We start from the raw sequence: 18806 nt of genomic DNA, 5'->3' as shown, positions 1-18806 counted from the left end.
CCCGAACCCCAACACACCCCTAACCCTAATCTCAGCCCTAACCCTAACCCAAATGGAAATAAATACATTTTTTTAATTTTATTATTTTTCCCTAACTAAGGGGGTGATAACGGGGGGTTTGATTTACTATTTATGGCGGTTTTTATTTTTGGCAGCTGTCGCACACTAAAAGACGCTTTTTATTGTAAAAATAGTTTTTGCATCACCACATATTGAGAGCTATAATTTTTCCGTATTTTGACCCACCGAGTCATGTGAGGTCTTATTTTTTGCGGGACGAGTTGACGTTTTTATTGGTACCATTTTCGGGCATGTGACATTTTTTGATCGCTTTTTATTCCGATTTTTGGGACGCAGAATGAACAAAAACCAGCGTTTCATGAATTTCTTTTGGGGGAGTGCGTTTACACCGTTCCGCGTGCGGTAAAATTGATAAAGCGGTTTTATTCTTCGGGTCGGTACGGTTACAGCGATACCTCATTTAGGTAGTTTTTTTTATGTTTTGTCGGTTTTATGCAATGAAAACTATTTTATATAAAAAATAATTATTTTTGCATCGCTTTATTCTGCGAGCTATAACTTTTTTATTTTTTCGCTGATGATGCTGTGTGGCGGCTCATTTTTTGCGGGACAAGATGACGTTTTCAGCGGTACCATGGATATTTATATGCGTCTTTTTGATCGCGCGTTATTACACTTTTTGTTTGGCGGTATGATAATAAATCATTATTTTTTGCTTCATTTTTTATTTTTATTTTTTAAGGGGTTCGCTAAAGGGGTTAACTAATGGGACAGTTTTATAGGGCGGGTCGTTACGGACGCGGTGATACCTAATGTGTACTTTTATTGTTTTGTTTTTTTTTATTTTCAAAAAATGAATTTATTGGGGAATTTTTTTTTTTTTTTACTAATTTATTTGGCGATTTTTTTAAAATTATTTTTACACTTTTTATTTTTTTTTTTACTTTATTACATAGTCCCAGGTGGGACATCACTGTCCTGTGACAGATCGCTGATCTGTCACATCACAGAACACTGTGACAGATCAGCAATCTGTCACAGGCAGTGCACAAGGCTTCCTCATGCCTGCGCTTTGCAGGCACTGAGGAAGCCAGCTTCCTCCAGGCCCCCGAAGGCCCCTGTCGCCATCTTGGATCCGGGGGCCTGGAGGAAAGGAGTCCCCCGCAGCAGCGCTGCACATTGCGCTGCTGTGGGGGGCTCAGGGAAGCACGGAGGGAGCCCCCTCCCTGCCGATGCTTCCCTTTAACTCCCGGTACACCGCGATCATGTTTGATCGCGGTGTGCAAGGGGTTAACGTGTCGGGGGCGGTCCGTGACCGCCCCTGACACATAGTGCCGGGTGTCAGCTGTGATAATCAGCTGACACCTGGCCGCGATCAGCGGCGCTCTCCACGTGGGCGCCGCTGATCGCACTAGACGTACTATCCCGTCCATGGGCATAGGGGCCCGGGTCCCATGGACGGGATAGTACGTCTGATGTCAGGAAGGGGTTAATATCTGTATACTCTATTTTGCTTCCTCCCCTGCCCAGGAGCTGTGGTATGATCAGACCATGTCCCTGTACGGTCAGACACAGCAGGGGCACATATATAAGATTATCTCAGCACAGGAACATTTTATTAACACATTAAATTGTGGAAGTTATAATTCCAAGATTTATTTAATAAAAGTACTTTGTTTATGGGGAAAAACACTTTAAGGAGAACCTGTCAGGTCCTCCATGCCCACCTACGTATGAGTAAATTCCCTGCCTAACCAGCCCTGTATAACGTTTTTCTGTTGAAATTAGGTTTTAAAAAAGCATTTATATTGTCCCCATGTACTCTGCTAATTAGGGCTGTAACTAGTTGATGGGGTGCTAGTTTTCCCAGACTAGCCAGCCCTATTCCCGTGTTCTCACACCCCTATGGGCATCATAACAATTTACAGGAGCTGTCGTGATTGCCGCACATTTTGGCAGCGTCACTCCGCCTCAGAAGCTGAGTGTATGATTCTCAGGCTTCAAAGGTGCAGTGCGCATGATCAGAAGTTCAGAAGATGGCTTCCGGCCATGTGCAGTGCAACTCTGAAGCTGGGAAGAGTACACCTGGCTACTGAGGTGTAGGGATGCTCCCGAAATGTGTGGTGCAAGATTAGAATAGGAAACGGGGACATTATAAATGCTTTTTTAAACCTCATTTTTTACAGATTAACATTATACAGGGCTGGATAGACTTGGCACTCAATTCTAGCTGAGAAAAAAAATTGCAGATGAGCATTGAATAACATTAGTCAGAGTGCACTTTGATTTCTGATCAGATTTATACGCAGAGGAACACTTACAGAATGCTCCAGCTCAGAAGTGAGTGTAATGAACCTCAGGAAGAGCTCCCCTCCAGAGGAGACGGCAACAGAGGAGTCCACTTTTGACATGGTTTCAATTGCATCTTTTAGACTTCCAATCAGACCTTGTATAGTTTCACCTAGAACACAAATCTCACAGTTAGAAACTGCTAACTAGTAACAACAAGGTGGAGATATTTAGGCTGAGAAGAAAAGAAAATAAAATAATAATAATAATAATATTCGCAAAAGAATACTTTATAGTTTCAAATGAACGAGGTTGAGGTGCAATACCAAACATACCTCATATGAGAAAATGGCGCCCTTTCACACACAAAAAAAAAAATAATTTTTCAATCTTTACCCATAAAGTAACTTGACAACCAGAGTGATTGCAATGGAACATTCTGGGTGTATGAATCCCAATGTACGAGTACACTAGTATTAGTGTTTCAGAACTATATTCTCTATAGTTCTGACTGTACAATCTATGTAAAAGGCTTTTTACGACCAGTCAGTCAACAGGAACCATTGAGTCCTTGTGCTCATTTGTCCAAACGCTATTCCTCCCAGCTCTCCTAAATGAAATATGTAGATGCTTGGCATGTGGTTTCAATGGTGGAGGGAGGGGAAAGAGTATAAACAGCTGTCAAATTCCTCTGCTCTAACAATGGATAGGGCATGTTGAAATTTAACATGCCCGCTACTTCTTTTCATCCAACTTCTATCAATTTTCTGAGAGTCACATGAAACACACTACATAGTTAGGTGTGTACTTCTTCACCCTGTGTGATGCTGACCAAACATAAGCAGGCAGCAACACAGCAGAAAAAGAACACGTCCCCACCATAGCTTAGAGCAGGTTTCTCATAATGTGAGATGTAATGATACAGCTCGCACTTTTCTGATGAGGCCAATGTGGGGGAAGGGGCAGCACGGCTGAGTTTAGAAGGGGTTGTCAGAGTAGTGGACCACCCTTTCCTCATCATTTTCATGCTGAACTATACACATTACAAACCCTTCTATGAGCTCTTTTCCTCATAGTACTGTCAGCTGTGCTATACTGCCACTCCTCCCACACTGCCTGTCCAAAGCTGTGTCAGTAATCACACCTAGGTCTGTTGCGCAAAACATATGTGTAACTTATCTCTGTACAGGCAGTGCGGGAGGAAGGGCGGTACAGTAGCGCAGACAGTGCTAGGAGAGTAGGAGAAATGATAGAAGGCTTTGTAATGCAACACTAATGTGTCCATTTCAGCATGAAACGTTTGTAATGTGATTCAATTTTGTGTCCAGTTTAAGATGAAAAATCTGGTGAATGGTTCTGTTTAAAGGGTAGTCCACTAATCGGGCAACACCTTCCTAAATATTATATTCCTCAGTATAAAATAACGAAGGATGCTCGCCTCCCGCTTCGGCGCTGTTCCAGCAATGTTCACGTTCGGTTTCCCAGGGCTCACCTGACATTGTTATGCTATGTTAGAACTGCAGCCCATTAGCGGCTACTGATTATCTTCGCGGGTCTTAATAAGGTCGTGCATGGCCTGCAATACCTGGTGCGAGAGGCGCCAGTGTCTATCTTTATTTTAGACAGGGGAATGTAGTACGTAAGAAAAGGGTTGTCCAAATAGTCAGCAGACACTTTAATGGGGTATCCTGGGTCAGAAGCCTGAACAGATCACATCTAAGAGGAGTTAAATGAAGCATCAGTCAAACATGCATCCTATCCATTCAAACTGTCTGGCGATTGCCCTGAGCAGTTGCACCCTTCACGATCCAGCACGTCATCACCTATCAAATAGATACGTAGGACAATTGCTTAGGTCTGGAATCTCTTCTCTATGATGCAGTCGTCCATATTACATCCACAACCCCCGGTTCTGGCTCACTTACACTGACCTGTACATGGATCACCGTAGGGATCTAGTGATCTGCTCCTTGTTCCACGGCACTGCGGTGCTTAAGGTATTGCAGCCATATTACAACCATACTTGTGACAGTTGTGAAGTGGTTCCAGTAGTAGCTGGACCTACCTTTGTCTTTCTTCAGAAACTCCAGTAAAGTTTTAATGGCCGCAACAGCGGTGGCCACATTTGGATCCTCCTTCAGTTGCCGCTTAAAATATTCAATCACATCTGCAAAGAGAAGAATAAGAAGTGAAATATGCTCAATACCGAGCAGCGCTAGGAATCGCGCACACATTCAGGGGTACCGGTTAGTTTTGGCGTCGTCCTGATGTGTTATTACATTAATTTAGCAATGGATCAAAGTAAAACACAATAAATAAAGCCCGGGCATCTGCTTTCAGCCTTCTCATAGGCTTGTATAGTACAGTGTGGCGCCCCCTGTAGGAAAGCGCCAGCAGTCACATACACGTCCCGTATAATGGCTTGCTGGCTTTGTAAGCCTGAATGTGAACAGCGGGGCGCTTTCCCATACAAATCAATAGGAACATTTACCGTTAGCGCTTTTATGATCACACCTGCTCCAAAGCCAGCGGGATAAAAAAAAACACCCTGCAGTGTGAACAGGTACAAGCGAAGAAGGGCTTTTCTCCCACCCACAGGGGTCTTGGATGCCCCTTGTAGTCAGGGGTTCCCCAGACTGGTGCCAGCAGGATGCCCACATCGTCCTGGTCACCAGAGCTGTGCCATATGCCTGCCACCATGCACTGCACAGAGGGAAGGCGGCCATGGCTGTCACCAGCTCCTCACCGCACCTGTGTCCTTACCGTTTTCGTTCATGGCCGTTATTCTATAGTCCCCGCAGAACAGCGGAAAGCTGCAGAGCTCGGGCTGGCGAAGACTTTACGTCACGCGGCGGTGAGGGGGTTAACAGCCGCATGGCCTCCTGCACTCTACGTCATCAGAGTGGGCCGGAAGTGCTCTATTTCCAGTGTGCGGCAGCGGACGTTTATTATGGCTTCAGGTGAGTGGACGCAGGTGCTGGAGGCAAGGACGGGACACGGTGCCCGGAGGCGCCATTGTGTCTGCAGTGACAGCCCCCTCGTGATACCGGCTGCCCACATCTGAGGCGGTGCAGCAAAGAGTGGGGTCGCTTTACGTCCTGTGAGTTACGTGTTCTGGAAAGTGGGTCACATGTAGGATCTGTACGTGTCTGCCATGATTTACACGCGCTTGCACCACTGATAACTGTACTGATGTAATAATGTTTTGGAACAAAGCTGCTTTTAAAATGAAATATAAAAAAATAATAAATTTGCAAATTGTTTTGAATTGAAATAGGCTACTGGCTTATGTATGGAGCTCAGTGTGTGTCCATGGCCTCAGGCAGGAAGCAAAGCTCGTGCGTAGGCTGAGCCCCTAATGGGAATCGCTTCTTTTTTAATGTATTTATTTTTTATCAAACCTGATCTGTCATCTGACTGTAGCAGAACGTAACATGGGGAACCAGACTGCTCACAAAAAATCTCAAAAACATGATACTGTTTGGCTGTTGCCCCTCACAGTGATGATCGACATTGGGCTGTAAGGCGTCTGCAACAGATGGCTGGGGGGAGCGCATCTCTACCAGGAACGGTTACAGGAGCTGTCTATAAATATCTGAAGGGCTGTCACAGTGTAGAAGGATCATCTTTATTCTCATTTGCACCTGGAAACACGAGAAGCAATGGGAAGAAACTGAATGGGCGGAGACACAGATTAGATATTAGAAAACACTTTTTGACAGTGAAGGTGATCAATGAGTGGAACAGGCTGCCACGAGAGGTGGTGAGTTCTCCTTCAATGGAAGTCTTCAAACAGGCTGGACAGACATCTGTCTGGGATGGTTTAGTGAATCCTGCATTGAGCAGGGGGTTGGACACAATGACCCTTGAGGTTCCTTCCAACTCTACCATTCTATGATCTCTCATGGATATACTTTGTGTCTGATGTATTATTTGATCACTCTTGTTAACTACATAATGCAGTTTTTGAGCAATTAGGATAGTGGACCTGTTATAAAACTATACTGCCATTATACAACAAAATAATCTGATGACAGATCCAATTTATTAAACAATGATAATGGATTCTGCGCATTTATACGGCACTGTACCCAATGTCAAAGTCCATTGCTTTTCACAATCGTTTTTTTTTCCTATTACTGACATTAGTGATTGAAAAATTGACGCAAAATATAACAATGTCAATTTACCATCAGTTTTTCTGTAAGTTTTATTTCATTGCAGAGCAACAAAAAATATCTAGCTGTGATCCGGACCTGTGCCTATCTTCAGTTTCAAACCAATGAAGATAATTTTTAAATGGTGTTGTCTACGGCTTTTATATTGATGGCCCATTATCCGCATAGATTATTAATTGATGGAGGACCAGTACCCAGCACCCATAGCAATCAGGTGGTGGTCAGATGTAAACAGTGTACAGACTGGTTTACTAAGGGTATGTGCACACGGTGCAGATTCTGCTGCGGATTCGCAGCAGAACTGCATGTGATGTACAGTAGCTTTATATGCTATGTAAAACAAAATCCGCTGCGCACATGCTGCGTTTTTTTTCCACGCAGATTTGCTGCCTATCGAAAAATGCAGCATGTCACTTCTTTTGTGCGGTTTTGCTGCAGTTTTCCACCTGCTCCATTCTAGAAATCCGCAGGTGGAAAACCGCACAAAAAATGCACTAAATCCGCAGGAAAAATGCAGGTCATCTGACCTGCAGATTTAGTAAAATCTGCGCGAGAAATTCCACAGCAGATTCTGCACTGTGTGCACATTGCCTTAAGCTCCATCACACAGTTTAGTGGCCACTGCTGGGTACTACAGATCAGGAGTAGATCTCAACTCCACTACCTGGCAGTGGCACAAGCTGTGTGACGGAGCTTTGCTGTCCAACTCTGTAGACTGTTTACATCTGGCTGCCATCGCAGCTGATAACGGCTGATCATTGTAGGTGCTATGTAGAGAACACCCTCCAATTTTATATTGATGTTCTGTCCTGCACATAGTGGACAATCCCTTTAAGCATTTGAGAGGGCTTGTTTCTATGTATGGTGTACAAAAATACAGAATGTTGTAGAATTTTTTTTTATTGATAACTGCTTTTTTTTTTTTCTTTCTCATAGATGATGATGTTAATCTCTTGGTAATCGTAGTTGATGTGAACCCTATCTGGTGGGGACAGCAGGCTCTCAATCAATCAGTGGTATGTAGTTCTGAATCTGTGATATATCCCCGACTCTACATTTCTATCTATATATTACAGTTGTGATCACGGTTTCCTACTGTCTTATAGGTCACACTTCCAAAATGCATTGATGCAGTTATGGTGATGGGAAATTCTCACTTATTTATGGGCCGCAATAACAAACTTGCTGTAATTGCCAGCCATTTACAGGAGAGGTACTGTTATCAATGATCACATACTATAAGCTGCTGTCATTTGTTTCTGTGCAGTAATGAATATATATGGTGTTTGCTTTTTAGTCGCCTTCTTTTTCCAGGCAAGCAGTGGAGATGTGGAGACTTGACTGGGGAATCTGCTATTCTGGAATCGAATGCATCCGGCAGCAAGGATGGCAAATATGAATTACTGACGGCTGCCAATGATCTGATTGCTGATGAGATTAAAGACCTCATGACAAAATGTAAGGATGTGTAGACGGGGAGTATCTATATCATATCACAGCTGTGTCTTTCAGAGATTGTCTGTAGACTGTCATAAAATATAGCAATGTTTCTATACTTGTAGGCACAGCTTGATAATGCAATGGTTAACCCGGATTTATTTATCATTTGATGCTTTCCTGTTTCATTTTAGCTGGGGAAATTAAAAGACAGCGGACCGACACTGTTCTGGCGGGATCTCTAGCAAAAGCTTTATGCTGTATCCTTATTTTATTACACCTGCAGTAGTGGAAAAATGCTTTCAAAATTTTATATTTTTTTACATGAAGTAAAGAACTATTTAAGGCAAAATACACCTTAAAAATGGAAGTTAAAAAAAAGGACAAAGATACGTATTAATTGAACGTAATGTGGACTAAAGAAGCTGTTCTCAGTGAGCAGCATATTTCCATATGCTCCATTAGGATGATATACAGGAATGAGGGGAGAGGTGTCTGTTCCCTGTAAGGTGAGGTGCTGTTATTGGTGACCAATGCTCTTTTGCAAAACAGGGTAACTTGATAGCAGCCTAATCTAATGTCAGTTATGGCTCTGTTCATCCTTTAGAAGAGTAAATTCTACTATGCAATGCACAATATACACAGGTTGCTATAGGATAACCCTTTAATACTTTTTGATTGTCTTATACCTTCACTGAGTCACAGTTGTTTATAAAAGTATTAAACCATTTGGATTCACAACAGTGACGCTACACTTTAAGAGTATTTAAAATCTGTGACTTGGTTCACTGTTTTTTATTTTAAGCAATCTGTATTGAGTTTCCCTATACACATGTACAGATGGTCCAACCGAGCGTGCCGTGTTTTCAATGGGAAGTAAGCTGGTGGCAGCTTATCTCCTGGGAGAACAAAATCTTATCTGTTGAAGGAGATTCCTGATCTGCTCATACACATCAGCCAGGTTTACTGAAATCAGCAGGTTTGGCTGACTTTTTCTTAATGTGTATGGAAGTGAAAGCACCTTACACTTCCATACACAATACATTCAGGCACTCTTTCGGTGACCTCATGAGGGCTTATTTTGAACACCCGACAAACCGGGATTCGGACTTATGCGCCGACTATGCCATAGACTGTAATGATGCTGACAGAGTGCTCGTTCGCTCTGCTAGCACCATTATAGTCTATATCCTCTTTGGCGCATACGTCCGGATAATCCTGGATAATTGTAATGATAACAGACTTTTATATACTTAACTATTTGAGTACTTTGTGGAGCGGGTAAATTGCAATCCATTTTCTAGTCACATAAGTAATATACACTGCCGATATTTTTACAGAATTTACCAGGAAGACCTCCACATAGACTAATACACAAATCAGTGGACTAAGATATCGTACTACTCAGTATGTAGAATTAAAAGGGTTGCCCAAACAGGTATTGATGACTTATCTAAAGGATAGGCCATGACTTGACTAACACCATTTTAATGGAGAAAAAGATATATATTAAGAGAGGTGCTGTTAAGAAATTTGGGGAAAATGGATCAAATGTGCCTGGGTTGCTTCAGAGGCTCTCACTGGAGATGTGATATTTGATACATTTATGTTAGAGTAGGATATAGAAGGCCATAGGAATTATATAATCTGAAGAATGAATGTATTAGTGAATATTTCAGAAACAAACACATAGGAAAAGAAGACATACCAGACAAGAGGAGGGGGGGTGTTTTGGGGGAAGAGTTTAATTGGTTTACAATAAAATGTTAAGGTTATACCATGTTATAATACAGGTATGATTATAGCAATGTCTTGAAAATGGATGGATTTACAGTGTTACATAATACATGAATGTAATATGTATTGCTGGGAAATTCTGATTGTCACAATAAAAATGGCTTTTATTTAAAAAAAAAAAAAAAAAAAAAAAAAGATAATCAATATCAGATCAGTGGAGGTCCGACACCAAGCATTCCTACCATTCAGCTGTTATTTGCCCTGGCCAAATATTAACGCTTTGAACGGAGCTTCCAAGTGCAGTCCCATGCAACGTGGGACCGCTGCTGCCGGTTATTGCAGCATGGATTTTATTTAAAAAAAAAAAAAAAAAAGCTGTTCTGCAGAACCTGGCGGTGGCCGCTACACTTGGCATGGAGCTGCACCTGTCTGGTCCATTCAACATGTTTACATAAAGCCAACTCCAGAACAACAGCCAGGTGGTGAACCCCCACCAATATACTATTTAAAGGGAATCTGTCACCTCAATTTGGCGTGGTATGTAAATGAGTTGTGTCCGGTCCGATGGGCGGTGTTGTGGCTCTTTACCTCTACCCCTCCTTGGCCGCTGTACGCAATCTTTCTTGGAATTTCCGTAGTTGGTGTCCAGATTACGCACTTGCACATTGCAATAACCTATCGAGCATGCGCAGTATGCTTTGCCCAACTGTGGGCAAAGCCGAAAAGCATTAGTGCGCATGCACCTATTCTGTGGATATCTCATTGATGTCTGTGCCTTGACACCCTCTTTAATTAAGTCCACCATTTCTCACCAGTATCTCTCTCAGTTCGATCATCATTCAAGCATATAAAGCACATTGTCATGTTGTTTCTTGTATCCATGACACAGTGGAGAATCCCGTAGGGTTCTATGTGCTCTGAGTCACAAATGGCAGATGTGCTAGGTGATGTGCGTCACCGAGGGTAAGCTTCAGGAGCATAGCATTTGTAGACTAGCAGTACTTGCATCATCCGCCTTCTCTAGTGCCATTCCTCTAAGGCAGGGGTTTCCAACCTGTAGCTCGGGAGCCACATGTGGCTCGCGGCCCCATGAGTTGTGGCTCGCGACTGTCTGCCAGCTTGGTGCATTATATCCAGGTATAGCAAACATGTATGAAGAGCACATCTCAAAATGGTGAATTTTGTGAGTAGCCCTGCACAGAAGTGCAGCTCTGGATGCACATATACTGGTCTTAGGGGTTTAGAGATGTTTTTGAGTTCTCGAAGTTGGATGTGACAGTGTGTTGGGAGTTCTTGATGGGAGAGAACTGAATGGGGGTATTGTGGGAACCCCTGGATCTCGGTGTACTGCTTGGAGTGATTTCTGTGGAAAAGCTTTGGTTATCATTATAAGTGTAATGGAGGCTTTGGTTGACACTACTTTGAAGGAGATGGGAGCCGGATGTGGCTCACGCCCCTCTCTCAGTGCTGAATGTGGCTCGCAAACCTCTGTCTAAGGCCTGTTTCATACTTACGTTATTCCTGTTGAGAGAGAGAGACAACCACAATGAGCGAGAGAGACACAAACACAATGAGACACAATTCCTGGCATGCGCTGTGTAGAAATACGGATCCGGCAACCAAAAAAAGGTTGCAGTGTCCGTCCTGCCATGTCAGCGGACGCTAAAATTTTGGCGGATCCGTACAAAAACTGATCCAACGGATAACCATCCGTCAAGATCCGCTGTTAATGCAAGTCAATGGGGAAAAAACGGATCCGCCAACAAAAATGGCAGATCCGTGTATTGTTTTTCCAAAACGGCGGATTTTGACTGATGGTGAAAGACAGATGTGTGAAAGAGGCCTAAGCTGAATGTGGCTCTCAAGGTCAGAAAGGTTGGGGACCACTGCTCTAAGGCCACATTCACACATTCAATATTTTACCTCAGTATTTGTAAGCCAAAACCAGGAGTGGGTGATAAATCCTGAAGTGGTGACGAGTTTCTATTAAACTTTTCCTCTGTTCCTCTCTGGGTTTGGCTTACAAATACTGAGGTAAAGATGCTATGGATAATTTTTAATGTACATTACTGACTGCACCGGCTGTGAGAATAACTAATTGTTGTGATATTATTTCCTTATCATAAATGTCTTAGATATTAACAGGATAAGCAAAGAAAGTAAAGGTATTACATTCATTCCAGTATCATTTGTAGTGATTCATACTAGTTGTCTCTGTATTAATAATATTTCTATCTGATTTTATCTGTTACTATACAGCTGGAGAGGACGTGAAATCCAGGATACTAGTGAGTATGTAGGGGCTGGGGCACATTTCCATCATACAGGTTTATGTAAACGACCATTCTGACGCTCCATGCAATCTGTCATTCTGTAGGTGATTAAGGCGGCAGAAGATAGTGCTCTACAGTACATGAACTTCATGAACGTCATATTTGCAGCTCAAAAACAGGTATTTGTCTGGGTTCAGCTCTCTTGTTTAGAAAGACTTAATTCAATCCTGTATTTTTTTTTTTTTATTTTTTTTTAAGCCGACCATACAAGTATTTGGCAGATCACTATCACAATGTGTGTGGTTTTGATGGGTAAGAAGGGCCCCAGTGGTGGCTAAATGAATCTGGCACTGCTTATCTTAGGGGAAAAATACTGACTCAAACTGGTTGGATTCCAGCCTTTCTGATCATTGGTCAGACACTATGGATAGCTGATTATATGTGGAAACAGAAAAGGCTCTAGAAAGTAATGGGGTTTGCCATATGCTTTATCGGTGCTAATCAAAAATCCAATATTGGTATTTTTAAATAGTCGGGCTGGAAATCTCCCCAAGAAATCCATAAATCTTACTTTTTCCTGCCCTTCAAATGAAGCCAACTTCCTATTTTTTCTATTTCTCAGAACATTCTCATTGATGCTTGTGTACTGGACACAGATTCTGGACTTCTACAACAGGTATGGTATTAGCCCTAATTCTGAATGCTCCAGTGTGGTATTAACATTTACCTTGCACGTAGGTGTCTAGTTACAAATGTAGGACCTCTTCTATGTTATTTTTTTTGTAATAAACAGCCCCTTTAACAATTTAACACAGAGCATCTTAATTATAAATAAATACATTTATTTCTATAGTGTCAACATATTTATCTGGGTGCCACAAAGTTTACTTTTTGTCTTTTGCCTCCATGAGCTTCAGGAGCAATAATTTGAAGGAGACACTGTCATTCCAAATATACCCTCTGCAGACCTCATGGGGTTAATACATTTGTTATATAGCAAATGCTTGAATATGATGATAAACACTTGTTCATAATAAACTGAATGTGTAGATGTGCAATCTAAAATCAGGAAACACACTTTCTCGTTCGCCTTATTGGGGGACACAGAGACCATGGGTGTACGCTGCAGCCACTAGGAGGCTGACACTATGCACAAAAAAAGGGTTAGCTCCTCCTCCCCAGTGTACACCCCACCGACCGGCAGGAAATTCCTCAGTTTAGCTTAGTGTCAGTAGGAGGTGGACACGGGTCTTTCATTAGACCCATATCTACCTCGATGTGCGTCGTTCCTTTTCAGGTTTCCGGAGGGATACAGTGTGAATGGTCACTACTGTACTCCCACAAGAGACTATGAGTACGGCGTGTACTGCCACCCCGTATCCTCATAGCTCTCAGTGGCGGGACCACAGCTTAGCACGGGTGCGTGCCAGCGATCAGGAGAGTCCTCGCCCCCCGCCCCCCACCCACTCGCCTACCAGAGCCTGTCGGTCGGATGAGGCGCGGATACCACAAAGACGCAGACAGCGTGGGATATATCAGGTACCTTTATTGCAAACGGAGGTGAGTATGCAGTCCAAGACGCAGCCCCCTGGCGGTCCAGAGTATTTACGAAGATCATGGCAGCGTTGAGAATCAAAGGTCTCGTTCTTTTTCCGTACCTCGACGACATTCTGATTGAAGCTCCATTCACTGGCAGATTGTGACAACGGATGCCAGCCTCCTCGGCCGGGGGCAGTGTTCCGCAGTCACACTGTTCAGGGTCGATGGTCGATTCAGGAGTCAGCTCTGCCGATCAACGTCCTCGAGATACGAGCGATTTATCTGTCTCTTGTTCACTGGGAGAGGCTTCTCAAGGGCCTGCCTATCCGGATTCAGACAGACAATACCACAGCGGTGGCATATGTCAACCGCCAGGGGGGACACGGCGTGTCTCAGCCCTGGCAGAAGTGTCCAAGATTCTTCATTGGGCAGAGCTTTCAGTCCCGGCAATATCCGCGGTGCACATTCCTGGCGTGGACAACTGGGCCGCCGAATTTCTCAGCCGCGAGGGTCTAGTGGCGGGAGAGTGGTCCCTACGTCCGGAGGTATTTCTTCAGCTATGCCGCCGTTGGGGAACCCCGGACGTAGACCTGCTATATTCTCGCCTCAACAGGAAAGTTTGTATCCAGGGCTCGAGATCCTCTCGCAGTGGGCGCCAGCGCTCTGGCCATTCTTTGGTCGCAGTTCAAGCTCCCCTACCTATTCCCTCCTCTGCCTCTTCTTCCCAGGCTGTTGAAGAAAATCAAGGCGGAAGGAATTCCAGTCACTCATCGCCCCGAATTGGCCCAGAAGGGCTTGGTTCACGGACATCGTCAACCTTCTCGCGGACGCCCCCTGGAAGCTTCCAGACAGGGCAGATCTGCTGTCTCAAGGTCCGATTTGCCACTCCAATTCTCGGCCACTCAATTTAACGGCGTGGCTGTTGAAACCGAGGTTTTGAAACGATCAGGCTTTTCGGATCCAGTTATTCATACTATGATCCGGGCCAGAAAGCCATCGTCTTCCAAAGTTTATTACCGTACCTGGAAGGCCTATTTCACTTGGTGCGAGTCCACCGACATTCTGCCCATACATTTTTCGCTCCCTTCTGTCCTGGCGTTTCTTCAGGCAGGGCGTGATGCAGGCCTTGCCCTCAGCTCTTTAAAAGGTCAAGTTTCGGCGCTGTCCATTTTATTTCAGAAGACGTTGGCCTCCCGTCCTCAGGTCAAAACCTTCCTTCAAGGAGTGGCTCATACGGCTCCTCCGTACCGAGCGCCCGTAGATCCTTGGGATCTTAATCTGGTTCTTGAGGCTCTGCAAGGTCCTCCCTTTGAACCTCTCAGGGAACTTTCCCCTATCCCTCCTTTCATGGAAAGTAGCCTTCCTAGTGGCCATCGCCTCCATCCGGCGCGTGTCGGAATTGGCGGCCCTCTCTTGCCGCTCTCCTTTCTTGGTACTCCTCTAGGACAAGGTAGTTCTGCGGCCTCCGCCCGCTTTCCTTCTTAAAGTGCTGTCCACTTTCCACCTGAATGAGGATACTGTTCTCCCGTCCTTTTGTCCGGGTCCAGCTCGTCCTCGGGACCGCTCCTTGAACAAGCTGGACTTGGTCAGGGCGATGAAGGTCTACCTAGCTAGGACGACTTCTTTGCGGAAGACAGACTCTCTCTTCATCCTTCCAGATGGGGTGCAGAGAGGTCAGCCGGCCTCCAAAGCTACTATTGCTCGCTGGATCAGATCGGCAATTTTGGAGGCCTACCGGGTCATACATCGATTGACCCCTCCGGGAATTAGAGCTCACTCTACCCGCGCAGTGGGTACCTCCTGGACGGTGCGCCACAGAGCTTCCGCGCTGCAGCTTGTAAAGCTGCAACCTGGTCATCGGTTCACACATTTGTGAAATTCTACAAGGTCCACACCTACGCTTCGGTGGATGCCAGCCTAGGTGGTGAGTCCGCAGGCCTGATGGAAGTTTGCTTTCCCGCCCCAGGGACTGCTTTGGGACGTCCCATGGTCTCTGTGTCCCCCAATAAGGCGAACGAGAAAACAGGATTTTTGGGTTGCTTACCGTAAAATCTGTTTCTCGGAGCCTTCATTGGGGGACACAGCACCCTCCCATGTTCTGCAACTCCTGTTCTTATGTTTGTTGGTTATTTACAGTTGAGTTGTCCTGTTTTTCAATCTATTCTGTTACTTCTCCTACTGCTTTCTCACTAACTGAGGAATTTCCTGCCGGTCGGTGGGGTGTACACTGCGGAGGAGGAGCTAACCCTTTTTTTGTGCATAGTGTCAGCCTCCTAGTGGCAGCAGCGTACACCCATGGTCTCTGTGTCCCCCAATGAAGGCTCCAAGAAACAGATTTTACGGTAAGCAACCCAAAAATCCTGTTTTTTAAAAGTTTTATTGTAAATTATGTGAAAGTAGAAATATGTTTCGTAGCAATCATTTTTCTTGGTCCGTAGCGCTCTTCCATTAGATTGTGTCTGCTACTGCAGTACTCCATAGTTAAGCTGCTAAAATGTATTTTATAAACTAGTGGACTTTAAAAACCTATATCCATCTCTGTGCATTTTAGCTTTTTCCAGCGTTGCGTAAGTTTTATGGTCACTGGATGATTGCTTACAGAATGTAAATGGACTGGAGGATGTTATGCATGCAGTGACTGGCACAGGTTCGAGGCATTGGTGTCATGTATAGCTTATTATACAATGATGTGTTGCAGTACTTTGATCTTTAACAATTTCAGCGCTTTTAACCCCTTCCTGATGTGATTTTTCGTTTTTGCACTTTCTATTTTTTTCCTTTCCCGCACCACATGAGAGAGGGGATCCGTTTATCAAGGCCAGGAACCAACTGAATTAAAGGGCGGAACCTCTCCCCTGCATCAGTTGGTTTTCATGTCCTTGAGGAAACCTGTATCTGAAGTATCAGGTTGGAAAGTAATGGAATCGCTTACCCATGCCCGGTGTGGCCACCTGGAAGAACTGCTCCTTGCTTGTAGTGCCTCCGCAGGTCCAGTGGGGGCTTGGCGGATGCAAGTAGCTATGTAGTCTTGGGTCTGCGCATGTGCTGGGAATGGCACTCCCTGGTCACGAGCACGCCACTTAATTTGAACCCGAAAGTGGTAACCTCACTTCATGGGGTCCGGAGGAGGCGTCTAAGGGGGAAGGGATGCTGAGGCCAGTTCATCGTTTAAAATGGGGTCTGACCACTAAAGAGCAAGTTTGCTTCGGCTCTCCTTTCCACAGTGATTATGGAGTAGGAGCAGCAGCAGCAAGACTCTAGTGTCAGAGTGGGCGCAGCAGTGGCAGTCACGAGTGACAGAAGAAGCGGCAGCAAGGCCAGCCAGGGATGCCGAGTGGATCATGGATCTACCACCTCCCAAGGGAGAACAATTATCTGATTTTCTTTTATCCAGCCTCCGAATCCAGTACCCTTACTAAACAACTGAGCAATGAGTCTTTGTAAGTTCACCATGGTAATTAAGGCCTTTCTCATGTTTAATTACTAGGAAATGTCAAAGAAATGTAGCGAAAAGCTTAAAAATGAGTGTGCGCTGTGCAGGATACGTTACCCAGCCCATGGCAGAAGAAGCTCTGCTCAACATGTATCCAGAAAACAATTTGTGAGGAATCCCCAAAGTTCACCATGGATTTAAAATCAGTTATTAGGGCAGAAGTGAAATATTCCCTTAAGGCTCTAATCCATAAAGAAAGCAATAAGAAGGTGAAAAAGAAAACCAGAATGTTATCTGATTCGGATGAATCAGTGAAGTCAGAAGATGAAAGTGGATCTAATTCTTCTTCCTCTTCATCCTCTGATGGCGGTACATGGGGTAGACAGTGCTTCCCTGTAGAAAACACAGACAGATTGGTCAAGGCTGTAAGGGGTACTATGGGCATCGTAATGCAGTCAAAATTATATTTGAGGGGTTAGAGCATAAGAAGAGGCATACATTTCCAATAAATGAGAAAATTCAAGATTTCATTAAAAAAAAACAGAAAAGAAAGGTTTGCGACCCTCATCTTCAAAGAGAAGGTGGACAAGCCTGTGGGATAAAGTTCCAAAGTTAGATGTAGCCATATCATACAGAAAATCTACATTGCCCTTTGAAGATATGGGTATCCTGAAAGACCCTCTGGATAGGGTCAGTAGCGTGACGTTAGCGCTTTGCAGTCTCTTTGGGCCTTGCTGCGCTCTTTGGAAGCAGCTTTTACAATGTAAGTCTGTGGAGAGTCAGAACAAGGCTGTACAGGCTTACCATATTTTTCGGACCATAAGACACACCGGATTATAAGACACCCAGGTTTTAGAGGTGGAAAATGGGGGGGGGGGAATAGTTGAAGCAAAAAAGTGGTAAAATATGTAATAACTTAAATAACATACTATTATATGTGGTGTTATTATACAGTACAGACCAAAAGTTTGAACACGCCTCATTCAAAGAGTTTTATTTATTTTCATGACTATGAAAATTGTAGATTCACTCTGAAGGCATCAAAACTATGAATTAACACATGTGGAATTATTTAATTAACAAAAAAGTGTTAAACAACTGAAAATATGTCTTATATTCTAGGTTCTTCAAAGTAGCCACCTTTTGCTTTGATTACTGCTTTCCACACTCTTGGCATTCTCTTGATGAGCTTCAAGAGGTAGTCACCGGAAATGGTCTTCCTACAGTCTTGAAGGAATTCCCAGAGATGCTTGGCACTTGTTGGCCCTTTTACCTTCACTCTGTGGTCTAGCTCACCCCAAACCATCTCGATTGGGTTCAGGTCTGGTGACTGTGGAGGCCAGGTCATCTGGCGTAGCACCCCATCACTCTCCTCCTTGGTCAAATAGCCCTTACACAGCCTGGAGGTGTGTTTGGGGTCATTGTGCTGTTGAAAAATAAGTGATGGTCCAACTAAACGCAAGCCGGATGGAATAGCATGCCGTTGCAAAATGCTGTGGTAGCCATGCTGGTTCAGTATGCCTTCAATTTTGAATAAATCCCCAACAGTGTCACCAGCAAAGCACCCCCACACCATCACACCTCCTCCTCCATGCTTCACGGTGGGAACCAGGCATGTAGAGTCCATCCGTTCACCTTTTCTGCATCGCACAAAGACACGGTGGTTGGAACCAAAGATCTCAAATTTGGACTCATCAGACCAAAGCACAGATTTCCATTGGTCTAATGTCCATTCCTTGTGTTCTTTAGCCCAAACAAGTCTCTTCTGCTTGTTGCTTGTCCTTAGCAGTGGTTTCCTAGCAGCTATTTTACCATGAAGGCCTGCTGCACAAAGTCTCCTCTTAAGGCTAAGTGCACACGTTGCAGAAAATTTCTGCTCAAAAACCTGAATCCCTTCCC

At 44.3% G+C, this 18806-nt stretch overlaps 2 protein-coding genes across 5 annotated transcripts in view; one reads left to right on the top strand and one right to left on the bottom strand.

Moving 5' to 3' along the window:
• EIF2B1 (eukaryotic translation initiation factor 2B subunit alpha) overlaps window positions 1-5213 on the bottom strand; it is a 44615-nt gene extending 39402 nt beyond the window's left edge. The window contains exons 1-3 of one of the 2 annotated variants that reach the window (XM_073586103.1): window positions 5074-5213; window positions 4376-4477; window positions 2343-2482 (exon numbers count right to left, since the gene is read on the bottom strand). In XM_073586103.1, coding sequence (XP_073442204.1) covers window positions 2343-2482; window positions 4376-4477; window positions 5074-5086 — 255 coding nt within the window. In that variant the 5' untranslated portion in view covers window positions 5087-5213. Of the gene's footprint in view, window positions 1-2342; window positions 2483-4375; window positions 4478-5061 lie in introns of both variants that reach the window. The other variant, XM_073586102.1, reaches the window with a different exon arrangement.
• Window positions 5138-18806, top strand: part of GTF2H3 (general transcription factor IIH subunit 3) — a 32971-nt gene continuing 19302 nt past the window's right edge. Inside the window, exons 1-9 of one of the 3 annotated variants that reach the window (XM_073586099.1) lie at window positions 5138-5270; window positions 7425-7504; window positions 7595-7701; window positions 7786-7946; window positions 8120-8185; window positions 11798-11827; window positions 11922-11950; window positions 12040-12114; window positions 12558-12611. In XM_073586099.1, the coding sequence (XP_073442200.1) occupies window positions 5261-5270; window positions 7425-7504; window positions 7595-7701; window positions 7786-7946; window positions 8120-8185; window positions 11798-11827; window positions 11922-11950; window positions 12040-12114; window positions 12558-12611 (612 nt within the window). In that variant the 5' untranslated portion in view covers window positions 5138-5260. The other 2 variants (XM_073586100.1, XM_073586101.1) reach the window with 2 other exon arrangements.

The sequence above is a fragment of the Dendrobates tinctorius genome, unplaced genomic scaffold (assembly GCF_039654945.1).
Source record: "Dendrobates tinctorius isolate UK_male_01 unplaced genomic scaffold, ASM3965494v1 ptg000090l, whole genome shotgun sequence".
In the NCBI taxonomy this organism is placed as follows: Eukaryota; Metazoa; Chordata; class Amphibia; order Anura; family Dendrobatidae; genus Dendrobates; species Dendrobates tinctorius.
The sequence above is the reverse complement of the archived record's forward strand: the minus strand, read 5'-3'. Positions and strand labels throughout refer to the sequence as shown.